We start from the raw sequence: 18,827 nt of genomic DNA on the forward strand, positions 1-18,827 counted from the left end.
TCCTGGCAGCTGAATCGCAAGACCAGGAAGGATGCCTTTCCCCTCCCTCGGATTGAGGAGTTTTTGGATGCTTTGTCTGGGGCTAAGTGGTTTTTTACCATGGATCTAAAAGTTACTACGGTCTGAGTTGCCTAGGCCTGTATATTGGCCCAGTCACAATTCTATTACATATTACATTTTAACTTGTAACTTTATTGTTTTTAACCACTACATTAGCAAAGGCTTACACAAGAGGAGGAGTTTTACAATAGCTAATTAAAAAAGAGAATCTATGTTTAGGTTTTCTGTAGTGTTCCTATAGAGGTGTTTAGCCACCATCCAGCTATGAGAAGCTGCTCTATACCTAACACCCTATGTTAGGGGAATAAACTGTATTACTCATTGTTTTACTTAATTGTGTCACTTAACCCAGCTCCTACAGTCTTCAAATGACTCCAAATTCTCAAAATTCACAAAGCACATATTCTGTATTTAACATAGAATTACAAAACATGACATGGCAGTTTAAAAAGCAGTGTTCTGGAAGTTTACTAACATCTCAATCCCTTCACAAACTGTCTAGGGGGTGAAAGCAGTTAAAGTTAGCAGGAGGCTAAGAACACAAAAATATAATAAATGTGGATTTTCTAGTAGTTGTGTTTCTCCATTTTTGGTAGAACTGCCCTCTCTCACCTCCAGTCCCTCTGCTAAAGTATGATTTAGCTACTGGACCACTCTGTCAAGTGACCAATCTCCATCACACTCATGACAAAACTGCAAACAAACCAACCTTCAGTTTGTTGAGATATTAGTTTTGTTGATAACTGCACTGTAAGTATTGAACATCAAATTATAACTACAATTATAATTACTGGACAATTATAACTACTTCTGTAATGTGTTATGTGTTAATTAATTTGTTACCTCACAAAACACATTGGGACACAGCTATAAAGTCACCAAACTGACTCAGTATTGTGCATTTTACACCACTATTTACCTAAAGTTCACATTAGCTAATATTACAGCCACTGTAAGCTACTGGTCAAGTAAGGCTGTAGTGTATCAAATGTGCCATTAACTGCCTATGAAATTAACTTTTCATTTGTAAGAAGACTGGGTTTTCGCCTTTCAAAAACTGCCTAGTCTCATTTTATTGGACTGTGGTGTATATTTAACTACAGTAGTCTCAGTGGTTGTAGGTCCACAATTAAAGATGGATGGAAGTAAAGATGGATACTATCAAACAGCACAAAAAAAAGTCCAATATCTCTTTACATTTTAAAAGGCTAAATGACAGCTGGATTGATATGCTATTATGGAAATAACCACTTCTCAAGGGGAAAATGCAGTAAAAGATGAGGAAGTGATTAGAGCATCATGGATAGTTAACATCAAGAATAAAAGGGAAGAACAGTACAAGATTTATGGGCTAGGAGTCTGCTGCAAAGCATAAAGGGGCCTATGAGAGAACCTTTATGGCAAACTCACAGAGATGAAGCACACTTGTACTCCATCTCATATCTGGTGCAGGCTTAGGGAGTATTACGTGAGACCTAATTGGAATCATGCGGAGCTATAATTGAAGAATGATGGTTTGTACATTATCAGTCAGTAAGTCGGTAATTTACCTTTATCTTTCTGAAAGGCAGATTCTCCAGATGTGGTTTAAACACAGCTGGAGGCCTTATAAGGCCTATTACGCCAAAATAGTACATATGTTCTCAAAGATGTCAGCAGCCCCACTAATAACCCTCTAATTCTCTTCAGTGTGACACATTTGAAAATGTCCTCTTCTAAAGTCCTGTAAAAGCTTGATTTAATTATGTTTAATTTCCACCATCATGTAGTTTTTATTAGCTTCATCTTTCCATGCCGATAGCCCTTGTCAAAAATGGAAAAACACATACTATATACCTCTTTAAATAGATACACCCCAAATCTTTCATTTGTGGACAACATACACAGAGAAACAACTTTGCTCCCAGACGTCTCACAGTATTAAGCACCGTGCTCCAGTAAACTCCAGCTGTCACCCACTTCAGAGGGAAACAGCATGGCAAAGAATCGTTGATGCCACTGACATTAGCCTTATTGAAAGGACAGCTGTGGAAGGCAGATGACAAGTCTTAAAGTGGGTTTGTTTGTGGCAGGGGGGGGGGGGGGGGGGGAGTTAAAATAGATTAGACTTAAATATCACTTCTAGCACCACTGTGTGTGAAAGGCTCACTCAGAGTCAGCAGAGCACTGTATTTATTTCAGTGTCAAGCTGGAAAGTCCCCATTGTGGATCTTTTTTAACATCAGATTGTTTGTAATATGACTCACTGATGGGGTGGGGGTTGATGGTGTCTGCTCTCAAATCCTCAAACCAGCTACATCGTTTCCCTTGATCAGCAACTGAGATGAGCAATCCTATCCAGTTCATTTCAGAGTGTCATCATTGTTTAGATCAACTCTATTATCAGCTGGGAGGGGAAAAAGAAAAACAAGCTGTTTGATAATGAGATCTAACCCACGTACACCTCACACTTACTGCATTTTCTTCTTTCTGTATCTTCCTAATTATCACCTTGTTTCTCTGTGTTAGCAAGAAACTTAGATATCAAGGGAGACAGAAGGTGAAAGGATGCATGGCTTCAGCTGTAGCTGTTTCTCCTCTCTGACCAGTTACTTCTAACTAGAGCTGAACTCTGCCCTTCCTGCAGATGAATGTGTCCTGTGAAATTTCCAGCCATGGCAACACTTTCCATTTCTGTATTATTCATATATGTCGCCCTGCCTTTGACACAAATTTGTAAATAACCATTTATATTTTATGGGCTTTGTGCAGAAACACTTAATAATTTAACATTTTTCTTTACACAATAAGAGTAGACTGGATAAATTCATGCCAGGTGTTTACAGAGCTACTGCTCTGCTCTGTGTTGCATTTAATTTAAAGAAGCACTGGTGGTGCTACAGCCTGTTAACAGTACATCAGAGCTAATATTGTCAGCCAGATCTTCACAGTCTTATCGCCCGCTGAGCAGGAGCGGATTAATAATGCTAAATTTAAACGATTCTGAAGGTGCACCATGAAAGAAGTAAAAGAAAAAAAACAAAGAAAATGCACCTAATGTTATGTCATCTATTTTTCAGCTGACTAGGGTTGAATTAGAGGAAGCATCTTGTTTTTTTTAGAGTAAGGAAGTCTACGGCCACAGTGTCTTCTCCTCTAATAACCACTAGTTCATTTGTTAGCCCTGCACACACAACCGTGCTTTGAGAAAATCTGGTTGTTTTTTTTAACTGATGATTCTTTGACCTTCTTGCTGTTCATGGAACACTTTTATATATTGCTCTAGAGTCACATTCACTAAACACCTCCACAAGCTGGAAGTGTGGAATCTTAGCTTTGCCAATTAAGAGTTCTGAAAGGGTTTGGAGGAAAGCTGCTCATTCAGCAGATCTGGAAAATCTTAATATATTTTTCAAATAGCTGTGTCCAACTAGTCACTGAATTAAAGACTTGTCAACTTCTCACATAGAGGCCTACACAGATACCACTGAATATAAACAAAGGATAAAAGTGAGGACTCCTATTTCTATTTTTTCTAAAAAGAGAATAGCATATAGAGTCAGTGTGCATTTTAAATGACTAAAGCAGCATCTGCTGAGTGAGCCTGCAAGCTAGGTGCTCATTCTGTTAATGCCACAGGAATACATGCTTTCTGTCACAACCATTAACATTATCAGGCCTTGTGGAGCTCTAATGGCAGTTTTCTAATACTTCCTTGCTCTCTGAATTAGCCATGGTGACCTTTGAAGCTTTCCTACAAACAATTCATGGCCTCTCTCTGTTCCTTTAATGTTCCTTTCCCTCATCGCTCCTTTGTGGCAAGGAAGGGATTCAACATGGAGCGTTGTGGCTTCTTTGAAGCTGTATTGCCCCCAACATTTGCTATACTTTTTTCTTAGCTGTGAAACTAGGGGTTATCCTGTATGATTTTGCCTATCAAAAGGTTTGTGAGAGCATGTGTGTGAGTAGGTGTTAGCTAATGACCAGTTTGAAATTATGCCTGGCTCTTTGGCAGGTAGCACTGGCTAGACCTGGCAGTAGGGAAGTTTGTGTTCATTTGAGGGGGAACTTCAGTACAAGAGGTTTGTGTTTGCTCTGTGTTTGAGTCTGCATTGCTCTTACTTTCATGGGTGATGAAAAACCTGCCATACAAGGCCATTTTAGTGGGAAACTTCGATCACAGAAATCCACTGTTACTTTTCAACATTTCACTACGGTTTGAATCAGAAATACACATTATGGGAGTTTTTCTTTTATCATTTGAATTATTGAGGCTTTAGTAGGAAACATAAAATGGTGTATAGGTCAAAAAGCTTTTACTAGTCTACAATTTCTCAGACACCAGCTCATGGATGTGGCCCGCTTTTGTAATTGTGTTGTGTTGACATATGTGCAATCTGGGCACAACAGAGACCAATCTGCAGACATTAAAAGTAAATATTAAAATTATTGCTACCCTTTGCTTTAACACCCTTGTGTTCTGTTAAGGGTCAAAACTGGTGACCATTTTAACAGCAGAAAAAAACCCTAAATGATGTTTTTTTACTTGAAATTTGATGACTTTTCCTAAAATGACCCCAACATTAGAAAAAAATGAATTATTTATTTCTTTTCATATTTTCATGAAGGCTTTACACACCTAGGGTACAAAGATTGTCTTAGGGGTCAATTTTGACCTGCCAGCTATAAAACCATTTATACACCACAAAGACTAGAGACACATCACAGACACACACTGGCACACCTACACACACAATAAGAAACTAAGATTATGTGCTACTGATTGATCTCTTTCTCATCTTCCCTCCATGTCCCCATGCATGACTCAAGCTCAGACAAAATAAAAAGAATTTCACATAAAATAAACATGTCTTGAAAGCATTATATGCTAATAGGGAATGCTTATATATAGGTGCTGTAAATTGCAGCACCCTAATTGTCTTTTTGCCAAAGTCATGAGTGCTCTTTTCAGTGCAAGTTGCAGATCTGATTACTTTAGGTGTCTTGCAAGAAGAAGAAAACACTGATTTGGAAGAGGAGGAGGTATCTGAAGAAGAAGATGGGGAAGAGCACAATCCAGAGAATGATTCCTCATCTTCAGATGGAGAAGAAATCCCCCAAGCTGACAAAGAAACCTTTTTGTCAAAGAAGAGCAAAATATCATGGTCTTCTTTTACCATATGGCAACCAGGGCAGGATGGCAGCAGAAAATGAAGATGACCCCAGGCCCAACAAGATATGCTGTTTCCCATACCCAGGACATTGTCTTAACATTTATCATGTTCATTACCCCAGCCATCGAAAAAAATCATCCTGGAACTGACCAATCTACATGGTTTCCAGAAATATGGAGACAAGTGGAAAATCATGGATGAAACTGACCTGTGTGCCTACATAGGGTTGCTAATCCTAGCTGGTGTGTATAGGTCCCGAGGTGAGGCTACATCTAGTCTCTGGGATGCAGAGAGTGGAAGAGCGATTTTCCGTGCCACAATGTCAATGAAGGTCTTTCACACTTTTTCAAGAATGTTATGGTTTGATAACCATGAGTCAAGACCTGCAAGAAGAACAAGAATGTGGTCCTCCTGAGCACACTGCACAAAACAGCAGAGATCAGTGATCATGAGGATAAAAAGCCAGCTATCATTTGGGACTAAAGCTGCAACAAAGGTGTGGACAACATGGACAAGGTGATTGGAACTTACAGCTGCAGGAAAATGACTGCGCGCTGGCCCTTGGTCATCATCTATAACATCATTGATGTGTCATCATACAATGCCTTTGTGATTTGGAGCCAGATTTGCTCTGCCTGGATGCCTGACAAGCAGAACAAGGGGAGGGTGTTCCTGGAGCAGCTGGGAAAGTCATTTGTAACCCCCAAATTCAAAGAAGAGAGCATCTCCCTCACACAGCAGCCTCTGCAGCACTTGTGAAAGCTGTTCAGAGTGCTGAATGTACTTCTTCTGTTCCATGTGAGGTTGCAGCTGGGGCAGGCAAGACCAGGAGATGCCAATTCTGTCCAACCAAAAAGGACTGTAAAACAAACACTATGTGCTCAACGTGTAAAAAATATATCTGCAAAGTTCATGCTCACACACTGTCCTATTGTCCCACATGTGCTAATTAGGTCAAATGTGTTTGCCAAAAGATTGGTAGATATTGTAGTTGCATTTATAGTCAGGCTGTTGTTATTATAAATACTGTTTGTCTGCTTGTTTCCCTTCAATAAAATGCATTCAGAAGTCCTTTCTGCTGCTTTAACTTTTATGAATACTGTCTTACTAAAACCATTTTACACCTATGCAGGTACCTTTAGCAGTATAAAAAATAAACTTGTATTCTAATAAACAAGTGGTGCCCGCTGATTATATATTGATGAAATACTGCACACTGAGGAGGGAAAACCTAGACATTCACAGACTCTGTGATGAATGATGAGGTTGTTTCTTCATGCAAAATAGATTTGAGGATTAAAATTAAACTTAGCTGCTTTATTTTAGAGGTTTAGTGAAGGCCAAGGGGAGTATACAGAATTGTAAGACCACACAAGTTAATGGCATGTTTGCAACTAAAAGTTCATTAGCAAGATCAAGGATTTCTGCCTTGTGGGCTGAATGGACACTACCAGTCAAAACTTTGGAGACACTTTCACACTGAACTGAAATGGGAAAGTGTGTCCAAACGTTTGACTGGTAGTGTAGTTGTTTACTAATGAAGTTTGGTGACATAGTGACTATGTGCAGAGTACAGTAGTTGGCAAAGTTTTTGTTTTGTTTTCACATTTTATGCTTTATGTTGATATTGTACTTACTGGTTTACATTTTACCCTCACCAACTTGCTCTCCTTCTCTTGCCTGATGCTGCTTCCAACATACAAAATAATTAATGTTCATGAGGTTTCTAGTCTGTCCATAATGATGAGTGATTTAGGTGACAATACTGTCTAACAGTGAAGTTACTGAGTAGCCTATTTTTCCCAAGAAAAATTCACCAATATTATACAAAAGCATATTTTTTCCAAACATTGCTGTCAGTTACCAAGCTAGCTGCTAATGTTTCAAGAAGTGCTATTCACTTTCTGTATCATAACTGTCTACAAACAATCTTTCTCTGGAACAATGTCTGCTGTGGCAGAGGAGAAAAAAGTTAAATGTGCAACTCGTATACAAACAAGAACAGGTTAGCTTATAAATTTACACCATGTTACACCAGTGATTCTTATACTCTCACAGTCTCCCAAAATGAATAGGTGTGGTTATTCACACAGGGCTAAACATTTGAAATTTAAAATAGTATTTTGATAACCACTTGGAATTAATTAACATTTCACTTTGCCTTACACTCTGACAGTATTGTTCTCAAAGAGATTTTCAGTGAAGACACGAGAGAATCAAAACTGAAAACAACTCTCAATCCTGAAATCATAAACCTCCTTTAACCAAGTGATATTTTGAATCAACTATGTGTGAAATAAACAATCAGCCAGTCAGAAAGGGAGGCATCAGTAACAGGGGTAATTTGAGTGGGCTGATTCCAGTTTGAAGCTTTGATATGCTTTTTGTGTACATCCTGTATCTTGTGCACATTCGAGGGTTCTCTGCTAAGCATTTTATCATTTCTGTTTCTGACTGATAATTGCCTGACAAACGTTAACAGTACTGAAACACTCCTTGCATGCAGTTGTGCTGACAAAGACACTGCATCATTTAAGCCCAGTCAGGCTTCATGTGGGTCTGCTTTATGACACTGATCCAAGTAGAAAATGATGATTCTCATGAAAATGAAAGCTGTGACAAAGCAAAAACTTAGCATTTACACTTAATGTAGTACTTGTTTGAATAATGAAAAAAGGTCAGTGCCATTAGCTTGGCCTGTATTTTTAATAGCTCTGTCTGCCACCCTCCCTCTTCACGGGGAAGGAGGAGAATCTGATACCCTGTGTTATTGATAGACTGAGACACCAAGTAAGTGTATTCTTTTCTTTGCACTTAAGGAAGTAGTGAGCATGTGGAGCCATCTTTTGTGAATCGTTTAGTGTTTTTTCTACAATTTATAAGATTTACACACAGCTTTGGTCTATAGTAGAAGTGAGCCCCCTCTATTGCTACTACCTGCCTGCTACACTCTTTGTGTGAGACGTCACTCCTCATTCCTGTTCTGTACCTGAAACAAGCCTCTCCACTGCTACTCCAATCCTCAGCATTCATCAAGTGAGGCGACACTCTTTGCCCTTGTCCGACGCCAGCTACAGCAACTCCTTGCCCCTTGTTTATTCTCTCCGGGAAAGAACTTCCTTCCTTCCCCAGACTCTCTTACTAAATCACACCACTTACCAGTACTCACCTGCTCCCTCCTCTCCTTGGAGACCCACACTCCTGCACCCAGTGTTCTTTGCAAGCTAAATACAGTTATTCTTACCTCCATGGTATTACCTGATTTCTATTATGCCATCCCAGTGCTGAATTCTGTCAATTTAGATTACCTGCCCATGGTTCCTCAGTGTCCCGGTGGATTGAAAACTTGGAGGTTCACCTTTCTCAAGGCCCCTGAAGCCCCTTCGTCACCTTGCCCTTATCTACATCCTCTGGTTTTCTTCCCTCTACTTGAGATCTGCAATCCCCAGGTCATTCTCACCAGTTGACCAGTCAACTTTGTTCCTGTGACCTGCAGATTGTAGTACTATCCGTTTGTGCAAACAGCAGAGGTAGTCTTTTTATGTTCTGTTTTGGGTTACGGTCCAGGGGTGGGGTGGGGGGTAATGGACAGTATTCAGCATCCTCACAGCGTGGTGGATGAAACTGTTTGTAAGTCTGGTGCAGTGGGCCTGAAGACTCCGATATTTTCTCCCTGAAGGCAGGAGTCTGAAGTGGGAGTGTGCGGGGTGGGAGGTGTCATCAGTAATGCTGATGGCTCTGTGGGTGAGGCGGGTGTTAAAGATGTCCGTAAGGGAAGGCAGAGGGGCGCCGATGATCTTGCATTCACCAAGTGTTGCAGGAGGCAGTACAGCCTCCGTACCACACAGTGATGCCGCCCGGGGTCACCCACCCAAGAATTTGGTACTGCTCACTCCACTACAGCATTGTCAATGGTCAGTGGTGGATGCTTTAGAGGTTTTCTACTGAAGTCCATAACAATCTCTTTAGTCTTCCCCACATTGAGGAAGAGCAATACGTGACATTATGTAGCAGCACAATGTCTACATTAGGAGGTTGGGGAGGAAGGCTGGGTACACACAACACAGGACTTCCCCTCAAGATAGCTGATTTCAATTCTAGTGTGTGGCTTGTGTTTTTCAAGAGGTTTTGTTCTTAAATGTTACAAGGTGTGTGTTTTTTTGTTTGTTTTTTTTCCCTAAATGTGACCAAGTAGTTTTTTGTTTTTTTGTGCCTAAACCTAACAAAGTACTCCCCCCCCCCCCAAACCCAATCTAGTAGTTTGTGTGGTAAAATGTAATGAAATTGTGACAATTTTAGAATTGTAACATATTTATAACAGTTTCCAAAATGATGGCATTCCAATAGTTTGCTGCCCGCTAGTCTGCTAACTAGTCATTGTATTTATAGATGTTTCCATGACAAAGGTCTGTAAAGCTTGGTAGTGCAATGTACGTATGTTTAATGAGATGCCCCTATGATTCTTATGACAGGGAAGGGAGAAACGAAAAAATGGGGCATATTGGTTGGCAGATTTGTTGTTTATTTAATAAGTAATTTAACACTAAATCCACTTTTTTGGCTAAAATTATATGTATAGTTTGAGCCTGAAGCTCAAATTGGGTTTTAACTTGCTCTTTGAAGAAGTGAAGGCAAAACATGCAGAATACAGGGGTTGAGCACAATAAGTAAGGTAAAACAATCAAAGATCTAGTCTTGAGAATAACTAGTCTTTCACTGATTCCTCGGGACGTGCTCTCATTACAAGTGTAACACTTCACACTGTGTTTTAGTGGTAATTGGGTCTTCCTTTGCAGTGAGAGTAGGTGTCTCAGAACAAATGTCACCTTGCTGCCACTTTGGTGATTTTAGCATCAAGGACAAACCTAAATACTTTGAGCGCTTGAGCAACCATGATGGAAAAAGGCTTAATCAGAATCTGAAGTAGCTTTACTGACCAAGTATGTTCAACACACAAGGAATCTGACTCCGGTACAGTGGCTTATGATGCAAACAATGAACCACTCTCCAACCAACAGATATGATTAAATCTGCATGTGGTTAAAGCAGAAATGTCAAACATTCTACATTAATCTATAAATTAGTATGTGATTCTTAACAGTACTTGATGTCCAGAGCTGCTTTACACTGTATGAAAAACTTATTGTGCAGTTAAAATCCTGCAGCCATCTGAAGGCTGCAAATTTATTAACACAGATGTTGATAAGTCTAAGAAGTACAATGCTGCTGTATAACATTTATGTAGTCATATACAGGACTTAAACATTTTTTATTATTTCTACCATCATTGTAGTAAATAAGTAAATAAAAGTAAAGTAAATAAAAACCCACACCATCTGCCTCTGGTTGCAGATTTGAGGTGCTGTGTGTTCAGATCATGCTGCTCTGTATAAATATGATTTCAAGGGGAAGCGTATTTCCATGCAGCACCATGATTGGCACAGCTGTTTCAGAGTGATAAGACCAGTGATGCGACTGGCTGAGAGTATATGTGTTAATTACTACACCCTCCATTTTATACTCCACCTCAGCCAGTTCTCTTGCACCTACATGAACTGAAAACAGTGTGCTTGTACCAGAACCTATTGCTTTGCACATGTTGGGCTTGTGTGACTAAAACACGGCCTGATATTAGTAACTCCATCACAGTTGCTGAAGTCTCTTTTTCTTACTGTTTTTTGACTGTTTAATTTGCTCATCTGACTTACAACAATTTTTTTTTTTTTTACTTCATATGGCAGAGTACACACAAAACTTACCATTAGCAGGCACAGCTGTTTCATTTGTATGTGCTTAAACACAAAGTCAGTTAACAACTATGGAAAGCACCAAATTAAACTTAACTGAAAAGGAGAGACACTTTTACAGTGTGCTATATTATCAAATAAATGACAAAAGGTGGAAAAACCTGCTGTCAATATATCTCATACTTTCCTGGCAATCAGCATGTGATTTGAAAATGCTAACACTATTTGATATGATAAAAACCTCATAAATCCAAAAATCAGTCTTCTATTCATTATCATTGTAGAGCAAATTATAAAGAATTTACAATACCTCTTGCCTGAACTTCGATCACGGTGTATGCAGTGTGTTTAATGATAAGGCATTATAAGAGTTGGTCAATTATCGATCATTTAGAACTTTGTCCTTGGAGGCTTACAGCAGCTTTTTTGTAAAACTTAAAGAGACGGGTGGTCTTTTAATGGAAATAGACTGGAAAAAGGTGAGTAAATCAGGTAATAGAAAAATAGTGCACTCACTAGAAGGTTACATTTGGAACTTATAGCAGTGTTGCCAAGGACCAAGGTCAGCACTGGAGACCCCTTCATGGAAAATGGAATCTTTAATGGCAAATGGACAAAACAGAAAGGTGGGTGGGAGGAGAGAAAAAGGAGGGGATGAATGTGGAAGAGTGACAGATAGCTCATCAAAGCAGAGAGAAAGCAAGTAGAAAATGAGAACTGAGTAAACATGAGAATATATAAAACACAGACAATGTTAATGGCAGGCTATGTTTACATACACAGAATGGTTTAATTATGGCAAATGCTCAAATAATGACAATTATGTGCTGTGAATATCACAATAATAGGACAGTTATCAATGTGCTGGAGAAGAATTAGATTAAAGCTCGGTTCATGTAAACACACTAACATTAAACTGAGGTCTTAATTGCAACTATGCAAACAAAATTTCAGTGTGATCATATTTAAACACACTGTACTGCTTTTGCCTCATCCAGCCTTTTTGACAAACTTATAAGAGAATGGAAATTTCAATAACAGCACGTTATGCATTTAAACAACAGGAAAAAAATGTGTAAAAAATTTGTTGAGTACAAGCAGAAAAAAGGAGGAAATTGCAACTTCTCCAAGTTCAGTTATACAAACACTGATTACCAGACAAGTGGTAGACATGAATCTAAAGTAAAGCAGTAGCATGTTTTAATTAAAATATAAGTAGTAATGGTTGTTTTCTCGAAGAGCAGCAGGCTGGAAAGGAGCCGTATCTGAGTCTTTTCTCTTACGCAACATGCACTTTAATGCTGAAAAATTTCACACTCCCTTTTGTTGCAAATGTCTGTCGCATATTTATTAACCTTGAAGACCTTTGAGGAAGCTAGCACGAGCCAAGTAGAATTTTATTAATCCACCATTAACAAGAGCATGAACTCTGTTGCCACATTTTATGTTAGCTGTGATTGTGCACTTTAAAAACAGACCCATTTATAGTTTTCCCTGTTTTTTTATTTTATTTTATGTACATTACTAGCATAAATCAAATTTATAGTGTTTTACAGCTTTTTGTAGTAGACATTTTGAAGCACAGTTGGAAATAACTAACAATTGTTATTGCAATTTACTGCAGCAGATAATGATGCGGTGTACTTACACCTGAAGTTGACACAATGTTTATTCAATTCACTCCCTGTTACAGTCTGTTATCTGCAAATGAGTGGACTCAAAGCTGAAACCAGGGCTGTTTGTCTTAGTTAAAAGTGTCAGAGATTTCTTAAACTGAAATTAGACTATGAAAGATTATGTTCAGCCCTGTGAAGAGGAGGCGTGATCACATGCACAGCAAGCAATAACTACCTTAATGTGACATATGACTATTGTATAAAGATATAAATTCAAACTGAGCATGAAGATAACTACATTAAGGAGAGGTGTGTGTAGAAGACAACAGGACATTGTCAGGAGGAAATTTTTTGGTGGCCATGTTATAGTAACAGTAGTTGGCTAAAAATGCAACAGTCTTTGAAAAATGCGTAAAGGCTGTATAGCAAAGGCAAAAAGGAATAAAGCTTGTTTATCAAATTTCTTTTTTTCTGTGACCTTTATTTGTTTGCAACAAAGCAGTAACTTTATTACTTTGTCTGGACCAGTCCAGTCAAGTTGAAAAAGTGGCACTAGAACACACTGCAAAGACTACAGTCAGTGGCCAACTAGCACATACAGTATGTCCTGCGCCTGTGTGAGAGAAATAACTCCCCCTACCAGCAGCTGGTGGTTATCTGTATTTGTCATTCAGAAGGGGAAAGAAGAAGAGCTATACAGAGGAAATATGAGCACGTTCTCTGTTCTTGGTCTTTTGGTTATGTTATGGTTTGTGGGCCTTGCTTCCTGTTTTTTCATTGTTTTCTCCCCGAATTCCCTGTTTCTCCCTGCCATCCCACTACACCAGCGCAATCACTCATCATTGCATCCACCTGCTGCTCATTTACCCCCGGACTCTCCCGTACATATACGCCCTCTTCCCGTTTATTCCCCACTAGTTGGTTTGTTGACACTCACCTGCTCCCCGACATGCTATCTGATGCTCCAGCTCTCCATTCCAGGGCTTTGCAGTCTCCAGCTCTCAGTTCCCTGCCTCTGCAATTTCCAGCTCTGCACTCTCTAGTGCTGCACCCTCCAGCTCTGCACTCCCTGGTCCTCCGCTTGCCTCCTGTTAGCTCCACGCAGTCTGCCTGCCTTTGTCTGTCCCCTCTCTTCTCCCAGTTACCTGTCCTAGAATATTTAATAAACTCCTTTTATGTTCCACTCCCAGTGTGTGTGTCTGTATATTGGGTCCACCTGTACCTGCCCCCCTGACAGGTTATGAAAGAAGAAAGGAGGTGTGGAGGTGCAAAACAAGTAGAAATCACACAAAATGGGTAAAATTATTGATACTACAGCAACAGGCTGAAGGTGATCTCCTGAACTATTCTCTTCTTGTGCATTGATTTGCTAAACTCAACAGTCAATCAGAGTGGTCACTCTGGTTGACTGAGTCTGCCCCTGATTCACCAAGCTGAACTGGCTGAAAAGCCGCCAACAGGGTCCAACTTGAGCCAACAGTGTGGGATACATTAAAAAGACAAGGGTGACAGATGCTCACCGATGGCCGGACAGCGGCCGATGGCCGACCGTTAGCTTGGTGTGTCATGAGGCTAACAGTGAACATTTCCACAGATTAGCTTGCTAGCTCAGCTAACCCCATGGATCATGTGACCCTTGCTTTGCCGACCCTAGTGGTCCCAGTGGGTCTAGAATTAAACACACTTGTACAAATAGAATACTTTATGTTATACTGTATGGTAGTTGATTTTCCACTGAACATAATGACACAAAAGCAAAACCGGATCTCCAAAGCCAAAAGAGAGGATGTGGAAGGACTCTGTCATCTACTCCCTCAGATTAATGTGTAGTTAAAGGGGCTCATGAGTTTGATGAAGAGCGAGACCCCACAACACTGTATAGCCTCGCGGCCAGCTTTTTCAGCTTCTTTTTGTCATGGCTGAGTTTAAAAATAAATCCCCTCACTCTCCACCCCTCTTCCATCCACACCTTCACATGCCTCCACTCCTTCAGAGGTCCATCTTGACAATAATTACTTTCTACTTACTGTATGTTCTCGTGTTCAGCTCTCACCACTTGCTTTCACTATAGGTAGAGGGAGCGAGGTGAAAGTGTGAAAGTATGTGTGAATGTGTAAAGAGGTAGAAGAGATGTGAGACAGTGAATTAGACGGGTAGGGTAGGTGTTAAAAAGGCTTTGGGTGTCTAAGAAGGGACAGTGTGATATGACCGGGAGCTTTCCTCTCAGCAGGCTGGATGGAATAGGGATGGAGAGGGGACTGGCCTGCAGGGACCAGGACACAAGAGACAGTGATTAAGTGGAGGTAGCAGAGGTTCGCTCTAAGTCCACTAACCTTGTCATCTGCAATCGAGCCCCTGGGGACACATGTGCCTTCACTCAGGCCTAACATCATGGGCAGCTCCTGCACCATTCAGCACCCGTCTTCAGCCTGCAGGGAGTTAAAAATACATCTATCCAGTAACGTCCTTGTAAAAATGGGTTCATCATTTTTTCTCTCTCCCCCCTTCCTCCTGCTGATATTCTCCAAGCATAATTTGGGGACAGAGGCAAGGTCAGCCACCAGCTTCTGTGGCAGACAGATGAGATTCAGCTTGGCCCTGATAATAGCAATGGAGAGCTGGAAAGGGCCATGTTTCATCCTCGATCCATCCATCATCACTGTCTCTAAATACTGTATAAGTGCTGCTATCTGAAGACTGAGCTCTCTGTGCTTTTCTGCCATTATAATGCAATTCAGCTCAGGCTTTATTGTTCTGCATTTGGTCTGAGTTGATGTAGTTAGGGATCAGAGAGTTTTCCCTTTGGTTGAATAAGTGATGCAGACAGCTGCCCATACAGCTGAGATTATTTTGCACTCACATATGCAGTTTGAGCTCCAAATAAAATCTGAGTAGTAATGGCTACTTTTACACAGAGAGAGAGGACACACACACACACACACATCAAAGTCTTCAAGAAATACTGATGGACAAGCACACAGTCACACATAGGCACACAAACTGCTGCATTTTAAGCTGTGAATCAAAGTCCAAGCTCAGTTCAAACAGTCCTTGCTAACACACACTTATCTGTGATTTGAAGACACATTTTGAAATCTCTTTCTCTGAGTCAGAGAAAAGGAGAGATGAGATCAGAGTGCCTCGCATCCCTGTTAACATTGCGCTAGTTCTCTGGATGCAGGTGGCTGCTGTGACCGCTCGTGCCACTCTCTGAAGAAAAAAGCCCAGAGTAAATAATTAAATGAAGAAAAAACCTTTGCTTTTATATCACAATTTCCAGAGTCACAACTTTTTTTTTTCAGTGCTCACTGGCAAAGCTTTGGGGAATGATTATCTTCCTGCTGTCCTCCTCTGTAATTCCCTCTGTAAACAGTTCTGGTGGAAGAAGCTTACTCTCAGATGCTCACTGACATTACCTGCAGAGTGGGAGATGATTACAGAGCGCTACTGGGCTAAACAGCCCTGGGTGATGCTGAGACGGGGAACTTCATGACATCCTGTTTTAATGGTGGATTTGTTTGTGTGTGTGTTTGTGTTTGTGTGTCAAACAAAAAGCAAGAGTGAGAGAAAGCAGTGTGACTATACTGTATGTGTGTAGGCTGAAGTGCCTCAAACCTCACTGAAGGAAGGGCATCCATATTCAGCTACTTAATGGTCTGTGCAGCTGTTACCATAACTCATTAATACTTTTCTCTGAAGGCATCAATATGATTCAAGGCTGAAGAGATGTAGTGCCAGGAGGGACCGAAGTATCTGCTGGAATAAGGAGTGACCTACATTTGCGGCCTTACACATGAGATGGGTTGCAGACCTTCTACCACAACTTGTCTCAAGTGTGGCTCCAGGGGATTTTAATTTCAGATTAGTCAGTGTTTAAGTGCTTTTATGCTGTCATTCTGGCCTCATTATCTAGGTGGGAGCTGTCACTGCCTCTAGCTAAGCTATTACTGAACATAAAGGGAACTTTATGAATCCCTGTCCCTGCCTATTATTGGAAGGTGAATGGTTATCTGTAATTGCAGCGGGCGAGCTGCAGCAGGGGGTGATATCAAGAAATTTTACCTGTAATTGCATGACAATTGATTCCCTCTCCTGAAGGTGATTTGAGAAGGAAAGGTGAGGAGAGGGCTGGTGATCTTTTGTGAGATCTGCTCCCAGTGTTCCACTCAAGGTTTTCACCATCTCTACCTTGGATATCTTGCTATCTCTTCTCCGTGGCCTCTGGGAAGCATTGTCCTTGTCTGATAACTTGTGCAGTTCCACGCTCAGCTGGGACTGTTTAGTAGGCAATTCGGGCTATGCTGACAAGGTGTTTAATGCTTTGTGATTAACCTAAGTCATCAGTTGGATAGACAGAGGGGCTGCGTGCCACACTTGCCTCCCCAGTTATTGCTCTTTAAGGAGAGTGTGGCAGATTCATGGCTGGTGAGTGGAGAGTGGTATTCCAACAATTATGCTGGTCACTGGAATTAAATTGACTATTTGTAATCTTAATCGCCTTAACAGTCCTACATCCATGGAGAAGCATAATCAGCCAGGGTGAGTCCCAGAGGTAATCAATTCACAGACTCTCTTCCCTCACTTTGCTTTTCTGTCTTTCAGGCTACCCACAGTACTAGTCCATCTACTTCTTTCTCTTACAGGTTGAAGGCTTTTCTCACTCTGTTGCACGCACTCCATTTCACTGTTCTCTGCACTGTGGGCTTTGTTTCTCATCAGTGGCCCTCTCAGCTTTTTGCTCTTCAACACAGTGACATCTTACTTGGCAGAGATTTCCATTATCTAAGGAGTGGAATCTTTTACTGGGGACTGGAGATGGCTGACTGGAGGCTTGTAGCTCTGTTGGATCACCCATCCAATTTTTTACCACTCTGGCAAAATACACCCAGAAACCCTGTGGCTACCTTAGTTTAATTTCTCCAATCAAGTTGACTCTGATCTTGATTTAATCACTTATTAAATGTTATTACTGTATTCTAATTCAAGTAGCAACATCTCAGGCTGCACATTTCAATTTTTAAAAATGTGAAAATATAAAATTGGTGGCACATGAGTGTGCTAAAGGTGCTATGAGGAAATGTTCCCCAAAACAATGTTTTATTTTTCTCAGAATATATGTATATTTTAGTATTTTATTTCTCTTGTTGCCGCAGTTCTTTTTTTCTTTCTTTTTTTTTTTATCAGCATGCCATTTGACTGCGACCTATTTATGTTTGTGATTTTAAGTATTATCATTAGATACTACAGTATAATGTTAATTGAGATTTGCACAAGCATTGTTGCCTGCAGAGACTTATAAAAATGTGTCAAACTTTTGGTGCAAAGTATATAAAGGTAAAATTTTACCACGGAGCTAATGTTGAGGAGGTCATATATTTTTGTGTCACAAAAAGTTATCTTTCTCACAAAAGTTATTCTAAGTTAAACTCAAAATAATAAATAAATAAATAAAACATTAATGTACCACAGATCACAGTAGCCACCACTCTTCTCATCCTCAGAAAATTCTCTTCACTGGTAGCATATACTGTAGTTTGCCTTTTTTAAAAATACATACTTAACCTTGACTCAACCATTTTCAATACCTCCAGGCATGTATAAGCCACCTTTTATCTCCATGATTATGAAGAATATGTTTTTAAAGAAAGTCATTGTCCTCATGGAAAGCAATAACATTTTGTAAAAATTGCAGTCAGGTTTTTGACAGCAGCACCGCATCACTCTGCTGAGGATTTAAATAATCTTAAAATTAATCCAGAAACAGGGAGTTGCTCTGTGATGGGCTTCAACACAACGGTCTGGTGTCTTTCTGTCTGCACACAAATAGTTTTCATTGTACCTTAAATGAAGGCTCAATTTTAGGTCAGACAAATTTGCATCATTACTACACAGACAATATTATTCCAGTAAAACCTTTCTACTTAAATATGTTAATGAAAACCATTTTTGGACTGATATGTAAAACTGAATGGTACCAAACTTTCTACAGCTCATCTGTTACAACAGAGAAGTTGTTTTGATTGCCTGGACAAACTGAGTCTGTTGGTCCCTTAATGAATAACATCTCCAAGTTTAAAGCATATAAAGTCATTCAGTAATTGAATCTATTTTATTTTAAATACAAATTAAAAACTAAATAGTTTCTACCAGTCAGTGATAGAGATAAACATGCAGGTTGTTATAGGATCTCCTCTTAATTATTGTAATAGTAAAATTTAATAAATTAGACCTCAGTTTTGCAATTAATACAA

The 18,827-nt window shown here is 39.9% G+C and overlaps 1 protein-coding gene across 1 annotated transcript in view; it reads left to right on the forward strand.

Moving 5' to 3' along the window:
• dntt (deoxynucleotidyltransferase, terminal) overlaps positions 1 to 18,827 on the forward strand; it is a 101,401-nt gene that overhangs the window by 35,007 nt on the left and 47,567 nt on the right. Inside the window, exons 9-10 of the mRNA XM_020601464.1 lie at positions 2,025 to 2,072; positions 7,952 to 8,003. Of these exons, the coding sequence (XP_020457120.1) occupies positions 2,025 to 2,072; positions 7,952 to 8,003 (100 nt within the window). The remainder of the gene's footprint in view (positions 1 to 2,024; positions 2,073 to 7,951; positions 8,004 to 18,827) is intronic.

The sequence above is a fragment of the Monopterus albus genome, unplaced genomic scaffold (assembly GCF_001952655.1).
Source record: "Monopterus albus unplaced genomic scaffold, M_albus_1.0 scaffold3.1, whole genome shotgun sequence".
NCBI lineage: Eukaryota > Metazoa > Chordata > Actinopteri > Synbranchiformes > Synbranchidae > Monopterus > Monopterus albus.